The following is a 17,889-nucleotide window of genomic DNA, read 5'->3' as shown; positions in this document are numbered from 1 at the left end:
TTGGATCTGTGCTCCAGTTCCCTGAATTGAGCCTGAATATCTTCCAACCCCCACATACGCTGTATAATCCTATGGGTTTGGCCTCCCTCATGTTTATAATAATAATAATATATAATAATAATAATAATAATAAAATATAATAATAATATAATGCTAATATAATAATATAATATAATAATAATAATAATAATAATAATAATAATAATAATAATAATAATAATAAAATAATAATAATATAATGTCAATAACAATAATAATGTATGAGGGTGACTTGGATGTGGGTTCCTGCCAGAACATGACGGTAGATGATATATCTCAGTGGCTGCTGAACTTGACTGACTGACTGATATACCTCCATGATGGCTCTCCTCCGTGCTACTTCACGCTCTCTACCTCTACTCTCCACCAGGACCAACACTCTCATTGCTGCTAACTACCACGAGAAGGTTATTATTTGCCAGTATTTGTACATATTTAATGTTGGGTTATCCCCTCGAGGGAGGTTCCTTGATGCTGTTAAGGGGCTCTTGATCTAGGGAATTGGATCCGTCCTCCAATTCGCTGAATTAACCCTCAGTGTCTTCCATCCCTCCCCCAAAGGCGGTGTATAATCCCGACGGGTTTAGCGCTTCCCATAATAATGGCTAGTTATTTATATTTTTAGAAAAGATATAATGTCAGAGTTATGACAGTATTTATCATAAGAAGAAATAACTGAATTGCAAGAAATTTCATTAAAAGCCCTTAAAAAAGTATTTATTTAAGCCTCGTACATATTTTTAAATATTTTTCCTGATATTTAGTAAGTTGAATCTTGGAATGAACCAGTAAAGTCAATCTCAGGTCTATTTTCTCTGCTGATTTCTGCCAATTACATTTTTTAACATACATGCAAGGTATCCAGATCTGGGGAAATATAGTTATTTCTTGTGCAAATTGTTATTTTAAATATATTAGCCACACAAATACCTTTATGAGAGAAAGATTGTATATGGTAAAATGTGAACCAGTCTACTTGCTGACTTTTTGGGATTATCCTAGGTAATTTACACTGATAACTGTACTTGGGTGTACCTGTGCCTAAATAAACTTACTTGGTTGAAACAACTTAAGAGGACTAATGTCAAGTGTTTTAATAAATTAAGTTTTATGACACTTAACATCTTTAGCAAATAAGATGAGTGTCGAATACAACCATTTGAACACCAACCCGTGGCTTAGTTGGCAACGCTCTCACCTTACACACTGAGTGCCTGTGGTTCAATCCCTAACACGGGTGGAAATATTGGGCATGTTTCCTTACACCTACTGTCCCTGTTGACCTAACAGTAAGTAAGTACCTGGGTGTTAATAGACTAGTGTGGGTCGAATCCTGGGGGACACGATTAAAGGACCCCCAGTTGATGATGCACTGACTTTTTTGGGTTATCCTTGGGTTAACCCTCTGGGTTAAAAATCTGAACAAATCTTATCTTATGGAGTGATTACTAGTAGCAACAATAAAAAAATGCTTCACAGAAAATGTGGGTGCCACATTAGTCTTTTTAGGTTTGGTTTGATTAGGATTAGTTAGGTTGAGTTAAGCTTGGTTTGGACCTCATCTAACCGATCTTAACCTAACATACCCAAACATAAAAAAAAAAAAAATTTGAGAAATTTGCACAGACTAAAACACTCAACATTGCTACCCTCCCCCCTCCCCAGGTTAATGCCAAACCCCACCGAGTATGTAAACTTGGTATTGACCCCCTTACAATGACATTTCCATTGAAGTCCTTGTGTTTTATAGTTACAAAATTAATCCACTGGCTTATGCTAAATAGGTGCAGTTCACACCCACTCCCACTTACTTACTTACCCATACCTATCTGACCTATAACTACCCAAAATTATTTGGTCAGCATTTAATTTAGCTGCTCAGTTTTTATGTAAATTCTCCAATATTATGTGAGTTGAAGATTGAGACACTTATGCAGCATATGGGAATCTTTATTCAGGAAACGTTTCGCCACACAGTGGCTTCATCAGTCCAATACAAAGAGGAAGGTGTAAGGAGAGGAGGAGAATGAGGTAATCAGTCCCTCAACCTGGAGTCGAATGGAGACATGTATATTTTAGGCAAATAGGATAAAAATAAAATAGGGTAACAAAACCTTACATAGTGTAATCCATTGTTGTCTAGCCTAATCTAGATTGTTTAGTTAGGTTGTGTTATGCTGGTTTACCAAACTCTGAAGACAGTAACTTAATATGGTTATCCTTGGTTACTGATCTTTCAGGTTAATAATCCATTTTTAATACGTAATACAGAATCTTCCACTGAATTGTGGTGACCCTGCTATTCCCCCCTCCTCTCCCCCCCCCCAAAAAAAAGAACAAAAGGAAATGGTCACTGTCATTCATTCGGTGGTTGGCCTACCATTAGAGTGCCAGAATCACAGTTCAGATGACCCTCTGCACTGCAACATCCTTACCTGTCATTTGAAGTGCAAGCACTACTTCCCACCACCAATTGATTTCTGAGACCCTTTATAAATGTGGGAGTATGGAATTGTCCTGGAATTTCTTCTGTTTTTTTTTCTTTGGTTTCATAAATTTTAATATCTAATTTAGAATATTGTTTCCAAAAATTATATAAATATTTGTTCAGTATCATGGAAAAGTTTATTGGTAAACATTCAGGTGTTGACCTCATTTAGTTCATTATAACTGTCAAGGGGGGCATTAGGTAGATCATTAATATTGATGAGTAAGAGGGTCCATGGGGCACACCTATATTCATTGGTAGGGTGCTAGAGTAGGTGTTATGGCTGTGAGTTCCGTTACCAAGGGTCAGTAGGCCTGGTGCAGTGTTCCTTCTTTCTTATAACTGAAAATGCATGTGTACTCCCCGACTTAAGAAATCGTAATGACACGATTGCAAATAAACCATACCCCCGGCCGGGATTGAACCCGCGGTCATAGAGTCTCAAAACTCCAGCCCGTCGCGTTAGCCACTAGACCAGCTAGCCACAATAAGATTCATCCAACTAGGTATATTTCTACACCATAGGAAAGTTAGCACAGGCACCTCTGTGACCACAAATGCAAGACCTGTGCTAACTTTCCTATGGTGTAGAAATATACCTAGTTGGATGAATCTTATTGTGGCTAGCTGGTCTAGTGGCTAACGCGACGGGCTGGAGTTTTGAGACTCTATGACCGCGGGTTCAATCCCGGCCGGGGGTATGGTGTACTCCCCCTTTTAGTCATTATTGAGTTAGCATGAATGGATTACTGTGGTCAACAGCATCAAAAGCCCTTTGCAGATCAATAAAATGTTCAGTGGGAAACTCATTTCTTTCAAGTATAGAATAACCTGTTAAGTATATGTATTTATCTTGTGAATTTGAGTCTGAATCAGAATTGACAAGGTAAGCATGTTGTGCTGGGTCAAGTACAAGTACTGCTCCTTATGGATACCTTTCTCAAATATTTTTGGTAGCATTGCTGCACTGAATATTGATATTTTTGTTACTGACATCAGATGAATTATCACCACTTATGGATGGGCATTACCCTTGCTCTTATAATAGTAACAGGGGAGGTTTTCTCTTAATTGATCTGTTGAAAAGTATTACAATAGATGGATATAATATTTGTTTGTGTTTTATTTACTGTATTTTAATACTAGAATTTGGGATTTTTTTTTCTCCAAATGTTTTTATACCATATCACTTTGGAATCTTTAATTTTGGGTGATAATAGTTTTGTTTGGACTTTCTAATTATATTTGTTAGCATTGCAGCATATCATATATTTCCTTGGAGACAAGATGTAATGTATACTTTTCATTATAAAATTTCTTGTCAAATGATCTGATCAAGCCCCTTGTGAATCAAAGGTTATAAATAACAAAAAAAAGGCACAATACCATGACTGGAATGAAACATAAATAACCCGCACATAGGAGAGAGGAGCTTACGACGACGTAAGGAAAGTCGCATTAACGAAAAGAGAGGGAGGGGTATATATAGCCAGGGTTATTTGTGAATCGAAGGTTATTTTGCCTTTATTTGTTTAAACTTTTGTGGGCAATATATATATTGTGAAGTTTAGTAATGTTGAAGTTTTCTACTCCAGTAATTGTATTATGATTGGGATTCAGCTTCCCAGATGTTCATTCACTTAGTATGCTTGTTAACGTAGTTGAGAGAATGAAATACTGTACATCTATTAATGGCATCTGTTGGAATTTTATGATCGTCTAATAAATATACAATACAGTATTGTAATATACACCATAATGTAATATAGTGCACTATACACTTTAGGTGATTTGTACTTCAGTGATACAGGAGGGCACTGCTTATACAGTAGGTTAGGTTCTAGGCTGCCTGTGTAAAGTGAAAATTGCTTTACAGCTTTTTTTTTTTTTTTCTAAATGCATATAAAATCCTAATGCTGTAACATGTTTACACAATATTAAGTGAGAAATAGAGCTAGGCCTAAAAATGAATATAAAGTAGACACATTACTTACCCTAAAATATTTTTGCAATTAATTTATAGTGAGTTGTAAATATATTTATTGTAGGTAGTCTGAATAAATGAAAAATGGGCATAATTGAAAACTGCTGCATTAGCAAAATGCTGTAAAGTGGGGCCCTCCTATATCCAAAACAGTTGGCATCCTCTCAAAGCTACATTATGTACCACAAACAGCACTACTTGCACTATTCTGTTAATTGATCTACCCCTACCTCGCCTATGCTATATGTGCCTGGGGATCCACAGCAGCAACTCTCCTAAAGCTAATAATAACCCAGCAAAAAGCTGCAATTTGAATGATCACACAGTCCACTGCTAGACAACCTCCCTCCCCCCCATCTTCAAAGAACTAAACCTACTCACTATACAAAACAGTCCTTCTTACTGCTGTGCAACCTACATTTACAGAACAATAATTTCTGATATAAATCCTCACTTGAAACACTTTCTTGATAGTTACATCAGGATCCACAGACATAATGCTAGGCACAAAAATCTGACATTCCCAGTGTCTGACTAAATCTCTCCAAAATTTCAGTGTACATAAAAGGGCCCAAAATCTGGAACCCTCTGCCAGAAATCTCCAGAACCACTGACTCAAAACTACGTTAAAAAACACCTTATCTTCCTAACACATTCCAGCATCAGCTAATTGTGTAAAAACTATACATGCATATTCTCAGTATCACGAACATATGTAAAACAGTATAAACTTTCAGCGTCTGTAATCCTTCCAAATATTAAGCAATTGATTGTGTCCCCTTTAGGTCGATAATCAGAACTGTAATTCCTCTCAGTTAAACTTGATAAAGCCATATAACATGAACTAATAGAATATTCAGTTCTCTTGTATTCATTGTAAACTCCAAAATTTGCACTTTCAATCGCCTAAGTGACTGTTTGTATATAAAAAATTACTTGTATTGTTCTTTCTTCTTTCAACGCACTGAGGCAGCGTGGCCCAAAAGGAAAAAAAAAAATCTCTCCTTTTAAATTTAGTAATATATACAGGAGAAGGGGTTACTAGCCTCTTGCTCCCAGCATTTTAGCTGCCTCTTATGACATGCATGGCTTGTGGAGGAAGAATTTTATTCCACTACCCCATGGAGATAAGAGGAAATAAACCAGAACAAGAACTAGTAAGAAAATAGAAAACACAAAGGGGTGAGTTTGTATAAATATGATTGTACATGCAAATGTAGTATGACCTGTGTGTAAGTAGAAGTAGCAAGACTTGCCTGAAATCTTGTGTGTTTATGAGACAGAAAAAAGACACCGGCAATCCTACCATCATGTAAAACAATTACAGGCTTCCATTTTACACTCAATTGGAAGGATGGTAGTACCTCCTTGGGCGGTTGCTGTCTACCAACCTTCTACCTACCTTATTAATCTTAAGTTTGCCTGAAATGCTCTACATATATAGGGGCTTTCAGCATATACATCCAAATGTCATTCTCCTTGGTAGAAACATTGTATCTTGCTGAAATAAACATTATTACTATATGATTTGCAGCTGGTCAAGGCAAGATGTATTGGCAAGTCTCCTTGTACCTGCTGTCCCTGTTTACCCTAGTAATAGTGGTTCCTAGATGTTAGTAGAATTGTGGGTCACATTTTGAGGGTTGGCAGTGCACTGTTTCTTAGATATTGATGGGCTTTGAAATGACCAGATATTCAGTAAGATAACAGGTCTTAGCTTGTAAATTGAACTGTATTAAAAAAAATAGGAAAATTGTTTTTATTTTTGGCAGGTGATAGATCATTATGAGAATCCTCGGAATGTTGGTTCTCTGGACAAGAATGACGCTATGGTTGGTACAGGTCTGGTGGGAGCACCAGCCTGTGGAGATGTTATGAAGCTTCAAGTTCGGGTGGACAGCAATGGCAAAATAATTGATGCCAAGTTCAAAACATTTGGTTGTGGTTCAGCCATTGCTTCATCATCTCTAGCAACAGAATGGGTTAAAGGCAAAACAGTGAGTTTACCTTTTTTTTTTTCTTAGGTTCTTTTTGTAAATAGTCTGCATGTTTGTACAAGAAAGCAAAAACAAACAAATGTATACAATAATAATAAAAAAAAGAGTAGGAATACTTGAATGGTATACATTGAAGAATCAATTCTTTTGTGAAGTACACAATATTTTCCCAATACAGTTTCCCTATTAATTAATTACTGTTCCATTGGCATCTGTAGGAGCTGAGCTTTGCTCAGTGTTATGTTTTTGGCATTTAAGCTATCATAATTTTCAAAAGATCTAGTGGCTGTAGCACTTGAAGTACTGTGCAGTGTTTTTTATTTTCCATTATTCTTACTTTGTGCTTTTTTGGCACCTTTTATACCTTAGTTTTCAAGTTTCTTAGGATAAAATGCCATAATTATGTTTTCTAAGTTGACAGTATTGAGAAATCTTCCTTGGGTATTTTTTCATATCTTGTACATGTGTGATTATCATAACTTGGTTTGTGTAGCTTACAAGATTTTCACAATATTATTTTACAATCTTCCCATGGCAGAATTTGTCAGTGACCACTAAATCCCTATAATGTAGTATTTTATCTGTTTTTATCAGAAAGCCTGTTTTTACTTTCTCCTGTTTCCATTAGCTGTCGGATATCTACTGGATACACCTAATTATATCATCAGTTGGCTTAATTTATTAAAATAATTTTGTTACTACTGTATACACAGTAATTGTCACTGTACTTATTTTTTACAGGATTTTTGCAACATCTACATCCATGTTCTTGTATCAGTAATATATTAGTTCTTTCAAGCCAAGAGTCTCTTAAAGGCTTATAATTTTTGCTTCTTATTGCTGTATTGATATCTGTATGTAATGTTAAATACAAGGATTGTAGGAAGATTTTAAGTAAATTTATGGTTTTCCTACAGTATTCAATTTATTTAATCATAAACATTAATAAAATCAGATTGGAATGTTTTTATTCAATGTATTTTATTTTTTCAGCTGGATGAAGCTCTGAAGATCAAAAATGTTGACATTGCAAAGGAACTAAATCTGCCACCTGTCAAGCTTCATTGCTCCAGTAAGTATTTTCTTTTTATCTATCTATTTTTTTTTTTTCCAAGTCGGCCATCTCCCACCGAGGCAGGGTGACCCAAAAAGAAAATACTTTCATCATCATTCAACACTCACCACACTCACACATTATCACTGTTTTTGCAGAGGTGCTCAGAATACAACAGTTTAGAAGCATACACATATAAAGATACACAACATATACCTCCAAACTGCCAATATCCCAAACCCCTCCTTTAAAGTGCAGGCATTGTACTTCCCATTTCCAGGACTCAAGTCTGACTATATGAAAATAACCGGTTTCCCTGAATCCCTTCACTAAATATTACCCTGCTCACACTCCAATAGATCGTCAGGTCCCAAGTACCATTCGTCTCCATTCACTCCTATCTAACACGCTCACGCACGCTTGCTGGAAGTCCAAGCCCCTTGCCCACAAAACCTCCTTTACCCCCTCTCTCCAACCCTTTCGAGGACGAATCCTACCGCGCCTTCCTTCCCCTATAGATTTATATGCTTTCCATGTCATTCTACTTTGATCCATTCTCTCTAAATGACCAAACCACCTCAACAACCCCTCTTCTGCCCTCTGACTAATACTTTTATTAACTCCACACCTTTTCCTAATTTCCACACTCCAAATTTTCTGCATAATATTTACACCACACATTGCCCTTAAACAGGACATCTCCACTGCCTCCAACCGTCTCCTCGCTGTTGCATTTACCACCCAAGCTTCACACCCATATAAGAGTGTTGGTACTACTATACTTTCATACATTCCCTTCTTTGCCTCCATAGATAACGTTTTTTTACTCCACATATACCTCAACGCAGCACTCGCCTTTTTTCCCTCATCAGTTCTATGATTAACCTCATCCTTCATAAATCCATCCGCCGACACGTCAACTCCCAAGTATCTGAAAACATTCACTTCTTCTATACTCCTCCTTCCCAATTTGATATCCAGTTTTTCTTTATCTAAATCATTTGATACCCTCATCACCTTACTCTTTTCTATGTTCACTTTCAACTTTCTACCTTTACACACATTCCCAAACTCATCCACTAACCTTTGCAATTTTTCTTTAGAATCTCCCATAAGCACAGTATCATCAGCAAAAAGTAACTGTGTCAATTCCCATTTTGAATTTGATTCCCCAAAATTTAATCCCACCCCTCTCCCGAACACCCTAGCATTTACTTCCTTTACAACCCCATCTATAAATATATTAAACAACCATGGTGACATTACACATCCCTGTCTAAGACCTACTTTTACCGGGAAGTAGTCTCCCTCTCTTCTACACACCCTAACCTGAGCCTCACTATCCTCATAAAAACTCTTTACAGCATTTAATAACTTACCACCTATTCCATATACTTGCAACATCTGCCACATTGCTCCTCTATCCACTCTATCATATGCCTTTTCTAAATCCATAAATGCAATAAAAACTTCCCTACCTTTATCTAAATACTGTTCACATATATGCTTCAATGTAAACACTTGATCTACACATCCCCTACCCACTCTGAAACCTCCTTGCTCATCCGCAATCCTACATTCTGTCTTGCCTCTAATTCTTTCAATTATAACCCTACCGTACACTTTTCCTGGTATACTCAGTAAACTATCTATATCTATCTATCTATATACGTATATATTTTTTAAGTGTACGTATATTTAAAGAGTAGATTGTGGCTATTTGTTTTCAAGAGATACTTGTTAGTTGTACTGAAGATACATGGACATCTGAATCTTGTATTAATGTTGATAGAATAACCAACAATATGTTAGGTAAAAGGACACAAGTTCAACTACTGTGACATTTTATTGTGGTAGTGTTTAGCTCTCCAGGAGCTTTATCAAGCCATTTCAAACAATACATGGACACACAGGGTATATATAGGTTTAGTGAGGTGTAATACTAGTGGTGCTGGTAGTAGTAATATTAGTTGTTGTTGTAATGTTAGTTGTAGTAGTAGTAGTAATACAGTGTGGTAGAACAATCAACTTGCACATGAGTAAAAGGTTATAAAAGCAATTATACTTGGGTAGCTTAATAATAAGTTAGATGTATTGTTTGTAACGGCTTGATAAAGCTCATGGAGAGCGAAATATTGCCACAATAAAATGTCACATTAGTTGCATGTGTCCTTTTACTTAACATTCTGCATCTTGTTTAATTTAATTATTTTAGGTCTTTCACATATGCATTCTGTACAATCCTTGTGCCAAACAAAGAATTGATATTTATATAAACATTCTATAAGATTCTCATCCTCTCAATCATTAACCCTGTGATTGGCCATCACATCGATTTATATAATTGAGGCCAGGATCCCTCATTTAGATCTATGTTTTGAGCACAGCTCCCTCAGATATGCTGTGAGCTTTAAATTTTGGCCTGGATATAAGAGAGTGGGTCTGTGTGGTGAGTGTGCATGAAATAAAACAAATCCTGCCCTGTGTTTTGCATGATTGGCATGATTTGCATGATTGAGGTGTTTTATTGGCTCTTCATATTTGATAGTGGAAGATATACTACTGAAATGGAGACAATTTTGGTTGGTTTCAGAGCTTAAAGTAGCTTGAAATTAGGCTTAATTCGTTTATTTAACTAATTGTTAAAGATGTTTTGATAAATGGTTTGAATCTGTTTAAAATTTAAAGTTGCTCAGTTTATTTTTTTTATTAGGCAAAGTATTAAAAATAAATGGCAAAAGCTGTGCCTCTGCTAATATACAGCTGATGACAGTTCTTTTGGTTGAATCTGGGAGAGGTTGCAACAGTTTGTGGAGGATTATAGGAAGGTATGTAAAACAAGGAAATTAAAAGTTAACAGAAATGAACAAGGTGATGAGAGTAGCAAAAAAGTCTAGGCAGTGAAGGATTAAATTTCAGATTTGAGTATGGAGGAGGTGAATGCATTCAGATATTTGGGAGCGGATATGTCAGATGATGGGTCTCAGATGAAGTGAACAAAGGGGTGAGGCATCTGTGGAGGCAAAAGAGGGATTGTATGAAAGCATAGTAGTACCATCACTTGTATATGGGCACTAAACCCAGAGGGATTGTATTGTGCCTAGGAGATAAAGTATTTAGGCTCGAAGTAAGAAATTGAAGAATAGGCCCAACTTCTTAGATCAAGACCTCCCTTGCCAACTTTGGAGCCTTACAGCTTTTTTCATTTTATGAGGCTATGCAATTTTATTGTTATATAAGACATAAGGGCTCAATGCCCACATCTCCAGATTAAAAAAAAAAAAAAAATTCTATTTCCTTGCACAACATAAGGAATATGATATACTGTACATTAAAATTTTGTGGGTAAAATTTTCCCAAAGAATGCAAGAATTATTTATCTTCTGATTAAAATTTTAAACACCACCTTAACAGTGAGCAAGGAAATTTTTGGTAAAATGTATTTGTATAGTTTCCTTTGTTTCTTTCAGTGTCTTTGGGCTTTAAACTTGTTATCACTGTATATTAAGAGTTCGTTTTCATTCCCTGCAACCACAACTGCATTTTATTCCTTCTCTTATACTTTTTTTCTCAACATGTTGGCCGTCTCTCACCAAGACAGGGTGACTCCAAAAAAGAAACGCTTTCACCATCATTCACACACAATTACTGTCTTTGCAAAGGCACCCAGATAATACACTTCAGATGTCACTCCAAACAGCCAGTATCCCAAACCCCTCCTTTAAAGTGCAAGCGTTGTACTTCTCACCTCCAGGGCTCAAGTCCAGCTAACCAGTTTTCCTGACTCCCTTCACAAAATATTACCCTGCTCACACTTCACTCTTATACTTCTAACAAAAATATTTTATACTGTACTGTACAAAAAATCGTGTCAGCCATAAAAATGGCTAGTTGACATGCATTGTTAAACACTAATTGCCAAAATGTCCTTTCCTCAGTACTTCTCTCTTTACCATCTCTTTCACCACCTGATGTAGCGTTGTGGACAGCCAGTATACTGTACTGAGAAGGGAAAGTAAAATTGCATCTATTTTGAGATAGGTCTCATTTCAGCACTAGGAAAATAAAAATAAAGATTGTTTGCCCAAGGCTACTAGTAGACTTGGAGGGAAGATTTAAAAATAATAGTTGGACAGCCTATTTTAGGTAAAGAAAAATTGAAGGTTTACAGAATGGAAAAATATTTCAGGCATATGAAGTACAGAAAAATGTCAGCTCGTACTTATAATTGCATTTTTATATTCTATAGTGTGCCATCAGGGAAAACAAAGCATTCAGAGATATGTGTAGTATATCAGGTTTAGATTTTTTTTTTAATCTCCATGGCCATCTCCCACGAAGGCAAGGTGATCCAGTGAAAGACTCGTTCATCATCAGTCATTGAATTGGTGTTGTCAGAAGTGTGCTGGTATCACAATCAGGGCTGTGGAATCTGCACATAAAACTTTCGACGCTGACTCCTTTATTCATGGCACCTCCGACTCCTTTAATTATACATTGATATAGGGAATAAATTATAAATACAGCCTCTCCTCACTTAGCAATATACACATACTTGTTTACTGACGACTCTGACTTATGATGGGGGTCTGACCTGTGTGCATTCTTAGATAATGTATATTAGAGCTGATTTTCTCTATTCAGTTTATTACAGTATACAGTACACTACTGTATGAACATTTAAAAACATACTAAAAATGTTATAAATGGTGCAAAGACGACATTCAAACAATATCATTATAGTATGCTCCTTGCTTAGCGATGAATTCCTTTACTGACGTGGTCTTAGGAACGAAACCTCCGTTGTTAAGTGGGGAGAGGCTGTACGTATTAATTATGTATTTCCTATATGGATTGCAAGCATGCCACATACAAGCTCGGTAACCTGTTAAAGCCCGAGTCTAAATGCTGTAGCTATGCCATTCTGGCTTTTTTTTTTTATTTTATTAAAGAAATTACAAACATTCAGTAACCTTATAGTTGAACAAAGGACAAAACTTGAAAACTGGGAACAGTGAGGTTATATTTTTATAAAAAGACTATAAAGTAATAGGATGTAAAAGAAAAACTATAACTACTAGTTCAAAAAATCTGAAGTACATCCTTTGATATTACTAAAAAGAACTCAAAGTTAAAACTACAAAAAAGTAAAAAGCAATTGAACACCTAAAACAACTAATAAATAACCATTTTAAAAGAAATGAACTCAGGTGCATAACCCTTCCTTTTGAGATTAAAGTATTGTTTAATTTATATTCTGTGCCATTTAAATTTATTAGGAGTTGGTACATTTTTACCAACTCGACAACCCAAGAATTGCTTGTGACTCACTCCACAGCAGTGATCACAATACAGGATACCCTCCAACTGCAACATCTCCACCCCTCCTTCAGAGTTAAGGCAGTGCCCTATCAATCTCCAAGACTCGGTGCAGCTAATTGGTTTCCCTTGACTCCTCCATTTACTCCTGTCCAACGCATTCACACAAGCTTGCCGAATGCCCAAGCCCCTAAAAATTAAAGCCTCTTCTACTTGCTTCCTCCAGCAGTTGCTGAGATGACCCTTACCCCTCCTACCTTTCAATCTAGTTTTTTTTTTTTCCATCCTTTCTATATCCATCCTCTGTACATATCTAAACCACCACCATCTTTTAATTTCTTTGCTTGAGTTCTCTGCGTGATATTCAGACAACACATTTCTCAAACAAAACATTTCCACTGTCTGTGGTCTCCTCATTGCAGTGTTTAAACCCTGTGCTTCACACCCATTCAGGCATAGGTATAGCTGTACTCTGGTATATTCCCTTATTTTGCCTCCATAGATAAACTTTCAATAGATGCCTCAACCCCACCCACCTTCACCCCTCCCTTTTATCTGTACTGTGGCTCACCTCATCTTTCATAGACCCATCTGCTGACACATCCATGCTCAGATATCTAAGTACATCCACTTCCAATCTGATATTCTATCATTGTCTGTTCTTTTTTATTATGCTCTTCACTTTGCTCTTCTCGATATTCACTTTCAATGTCCTTTGTTTTATATACCTTCCTGAAATTTGTCCAATAACCTTAGCAACTTGTCTTCAGAATCCCCCAAAAGAACTGTCATCAGCAAAGAGCAGCTCTAATGTACCACTTTTTATCATGTAAAAGGTTTTTTAATCCCACACCTCTAACATAATAGTATTCACTTCATTGTAATTATGTAATAATTTTCTCTTTGCAGTGTTAGCAGAGGATGCCATCAAAGCTGCTTTGAGTGATTACCGTATTAAACAGTCTTCTAAGGAAATGAAGGAAAAAAATTAAGACATTAATCAGGTTTATATCTAAATTTTTTTTAGAGGTTAGAGCTAATTTTTTTTAGACCTTTACTGTAATTATTTTTTTCTCATTATTGGCAAGTGTCTTACCCTTTACCCCCCCCCCCCCCCATCTTCATTCTAAAAATATTTTCTTACGTTAAATATTTTATATAAAGAAATTGTGTTAAATATAAAGATATTATTTTGAAATTTTTCAGTTTTGCTTAAATATATTTGATGTATACTGTACAGTGAAGTCCTGTATGTCTGAAAGTTTATGGACTTAAATTCTCAAATTTTTCTAGTATTTTTTGCTTGACTAAATTAGCTACCCAGTAATCAAATATTGATTAATTCTTTGTGTATTACAAAATCAAATTGAAATTTTGTTAGTATGATCTATGAAATGGAAAACTTTAAATCTGTATGCTTCGAGATTCACCTTGGACCAATTTGTTGCAAGGTATGGAATATGCTGCACCAATTCAGAAGAAAATTCTCCAGTCAACAAAGCATTTCTTGTATTGTGTGACCCATAAAAGTGTGTAGAGTATAGGTTTAATATGATAACCCAGTTATAATCTGTGTGTGGATCTGATCTAGTCCATTCTGGGTTTAGCATTGATTTTATGTATCTGATTTTTCTCTGGATTTTTACCAGAAAATGCCAGGACACACTATTTAAGGGCATATTCTAGTTAAACAAGGTTTTGGTGTAGTAGTTTACACATTTACAAGATACTGTATGATGTATACTGAAAGCTGTAATTACTATTTTTAGCTCGTTGACCATAAGGCTGTCCTCCAAATTCATTTACAGTGAAAAAAACAGAAAGAGCTTACCAACAATAATTAATAGACTGGGCACCTTTGCTGAGTTTTTTGCACCAAGTAATATTTTTAACTTTCTGCATCCTTATTTTCTTGAAAATAGTCTACCTAGATATTCACTACATTATAAGGAGACTAGCAGCATATATCCCATTTTTTTTATGTATCCTAAGGAAAATGCAGCTTGTGGATTTTTTTTTTCTTATTTTGGTTTGGTATGAGTAACCTAACATATAAGTTAAGGATAAGAAGGTATTGAACCTAGATCTTTATAAACTGTTACAAAATTTTGCTTGCTATATAGTCTTCATTTTATTTATATTTTAGATCTGATATACATTCATGTAGTACCAGACGAGTCAGAAAACACTGTCAAGCATAATTTTAATATTGTTTCAGGCTTTGTTTTAATGAATACTGTAATTCTTTAAACACAGTGCTCTACTGAGAATTATTGATAAATTTAGAAAAGTACTGTCTGTTGCTTTTAGGTATCTTCCACAAAGGTATCAACATATGAAAATTTTCATAAAATTACATTGTAATTTTTTAATTTAACAAATTTAACATTATATACCTTTTTTGAAGTAAAAAAAAAAAAAAAAAAGCCAAATTATTTACACTTCATAAATGAAGTGGTTTATCTACCTAATTATGATTAAGTGTCTAGAATTTCAAGAGTTGTAGTGTTATGTACAGTTTCAAGCATTGTACATAAGTTGTATATTGATAATGTATGCACATGTAGAATAAAATAAAAGTAAACAAAGTCTTACCCTCCCTTATTTACATTATTATTATTACAATCAAAACCAAGTGCTAAACCCACAAGGATCATGGTCAAGTTTGTGTGAAAGTCAGATGTACCGAAAGGGTTGGTTGGAACCTCATTACCGGAGTTGGGCAACAAGGTACTATCTGAAGGTATAATCAGGTTCTTGGAAAGATCTGTTGACACCCTGGAGTCATGAGAGGAGCTCATGGATGTCTTTAAGGTGGAGGGGAATGTGGGTGTTATAGCTCTGAAAAGCAGATCGTATATCCCCCTCAGTATCCAAGAGGTCCCTCGGCAAGGCTGGTAGTGCAGATGCTGCAGGGAACCTGTGCATTACCCTACCCTTCATGCCAGTAAACCTGCAATCCAGGATAGCAACCTTGCATCCACCAAGCCATCTTGGCAGACAAAAGAGGGCAGGCAGAAATCCAACACAAGACCACCACCTGAACTCTGATCCACCCTCTGGAATTCCAGGGGTTGGATCAGCACACCCCTAGATAATCCAGATTCCACTTCAAACACCACCACTAAGGGCCTCGACAGAATGGGATGGACAGTTTTACCCCTTGACCCAAGTTGTCATCACTCTAATGCACTTACTTTGTCTTCCCTCCTTGCTGACGGACCCACCTTTGACTTGCTCTCTCCTTGACTTTTTGACAGCAACTGATTTACTACACAAACTTTGATACTGCCTCTTGCACTTCTTACAGCCCTTTCTACCTTGCTACTCTATACCCCTGCTGTGCTGTGCTGTATGACCCTTGCAGGTTTATTTTTTTTTTTTTAAATCCTTGACTCAAGAGCTGTAATTCCTCAGGAAAAATCCCCAAAGGCTGAATGCAGGAATGAGAGGAGTGGCAGAAAGGAAGTGGGATGGGAATGATAGGGTGGGGAAGGGGGGAATGAGGACAGGGGAAATTAGGTTTGGTCTGAAGACAAAGGTCCCGTTCCCTAGATCAAGAACCTCTTTGCCACTTCTAAGAACCCCCAGTTGAAGACACCTTACATACATACTAGGCTGGAGCATGTGGGATAAAGTAGGGGATTTTTATAGTGAAGAGGTCAAGATCATTATTATAATCGAAACCAAGAGCTAAACCCACTAGGGTCACAGCACTGCAGAGCACAGGGAAGAGGATAAAAGGTTGAGTTAGAAAGTGCTGTGAGGAGTGCTCAATGAAGTATTGTCAAAGTTTGTGTATAATCAGTTGCTGTCAAAGAGGGAGTCTGAGTCAAAGGCGAGGCTGTCAGCAAATTGGGAAGATGAAATAAGGGTGTTAGTGGTGATGACGGAGGTAAATTATTCTTGTTCATTGAAAGACGGGGCAGTTCAACAGAATGTGGCAAACTGAAATTGGAACCTGACGATTCTGAGTGGAACAGGGTGCCTCTCTGTGAGATACCCACAAGTAAGACTGGTGTGCCCAATGCAAAGACGGAAGTGTAGTCTTCCAGCCTCAGCATTGATGATAAGAAGGCCAGAAACCTAAATTTAGCCTGACAGAATATTTCGTTAAGAGTCATATCGGACCAACGGTTGCAATGGTGGTTAGAGATTATAACAAAATAGTCTGAGAATGGAATACCTCTATATGAAACTTGGAGGCCATGTACCACTGACCATGCAGCAAAGTCTCCCTGTCCATTGCCCCAAACATCAACATGACCAGGGACCCAGCAGAAAATGATTACTTTGGTTGCGCTGTATTTCTAGCAAAAACAAAGTTGTATGTTAAGAACTAGGGGATGAGGCAAATCTAATGTTTTAATAGCTTACAAAGCACTAGTCTGAGACTACTACAGTTGTTGAGGTAGGCATAAATTCAGTACGAATAATTGCAATGAAAAAAATTGCAGAGTTCAACTGTAAAAATGCTAGCACAACGCTGTCTCGGAACACTGCTGCAAACCCAAGACTGTCAGAGACTGACAAATTGTTTTTCATCAAGCTCGATTAAGTTCCTAACCATCTTTCCCTAGCTGTTGCACATAAGAAGCCACACTCATGATTATGACCCCACAAGGGAGGTTCCTTTATACTGGCGAGGGGCTCTTGATCTAGGAATTGGATCTGTGCTCCAGTTCCCTGAATACCTTCCACCCCTCCCACATGTGCTGTATGATCCTACGGGTTTAGCACTCCCCCATTAGAATAATCCTTGATGCTGGTGAGGGGCTCTTGATCTAGGGAATTGGATCTGTGCTTCAGTTCCCTGAATTAAGCCTGAATACCTTCCAGCCCCCCCACAGGCACTGTAGAATCCTATGGGTTTAGTGCTTCCCCATGATTATAATAATCATGATTACGAATGGCAAACAACTTGCATAAGTACTGCATGAAGAAATGAGTAGTGCCTCTGAGGACTGCCAAATCGAGCTACTGATTTGCTGTATCTCAAAAGACTTCG

General features: G+C 36.8%; 1 protein-coding gene across 1 annotated transcript; it reads left to right on the top strand.

The window, feature by feature from the left end:
- The first annotated feature begins 256 nt into the window (after positions 1-256).
- Positions 257-15,472, top strand: IscU (Iron-sulfur cluster assembly enzyme). Its single transcript, XM_053789113.2, has 4 exons — positions 257-446; positions 6,284-6,508; positions 7,502-7,580; positions 13,791-15,472. The coding sequence occupies exons 1-4, from the start codon at positions 357-359 to the stop codon at positions 13,871-13,873; spliced, it is 477 nt and encodes a 158-aa protein (XP_053645088.1). The 5' UTR covers positions 257-356; the 3' UTR covers positions 13,874-15,472.
- The last annotated feature ends 2,417 nt before the right edge of the window (positions 15,473-17,889 follow it).

This window comes from Cherax quadricarinatus, chromosome 44 (assembly GCF_038502225.1).
Source record: "Cherax quadricarinatus isolate ZL_2023a chromosome 44, ASM3850222v1, whole genome shotgun sequence".
Taxonomy (NCBI): Eukaryota; Metazoa; Arthropoda; class Malacostraca; order Decapoda; family Parastacidae; genus Cherax; species Cherax quadricarinatus.
This window is presented reverse-complemented; position numbering and strand designations above follow the sequence as displayed.

Coding starts and splice junctions, on each gene's coding strand:
- IscU (XM_053789113.2), top strand. CDS start 357: ATGATGGCTCTCCTCCGTGCTACTTCACGCTCTCTACCTCTACTCTCC. Junction 6,509..7,501: donor AATGGGTTAAAGGCAAAACA/GTGAGTTTACCT, acceptor TTATTTTTTCAG/CTGGATGAAGCTCTGAAGAT. Junction 7,581..13,790: donor TGTCAAGCTTCATTGCTCCA/GTAAGTATTTTC, acceptor TTCTCTTTGCAG/TGTTAGCAGAGGATGCCATC.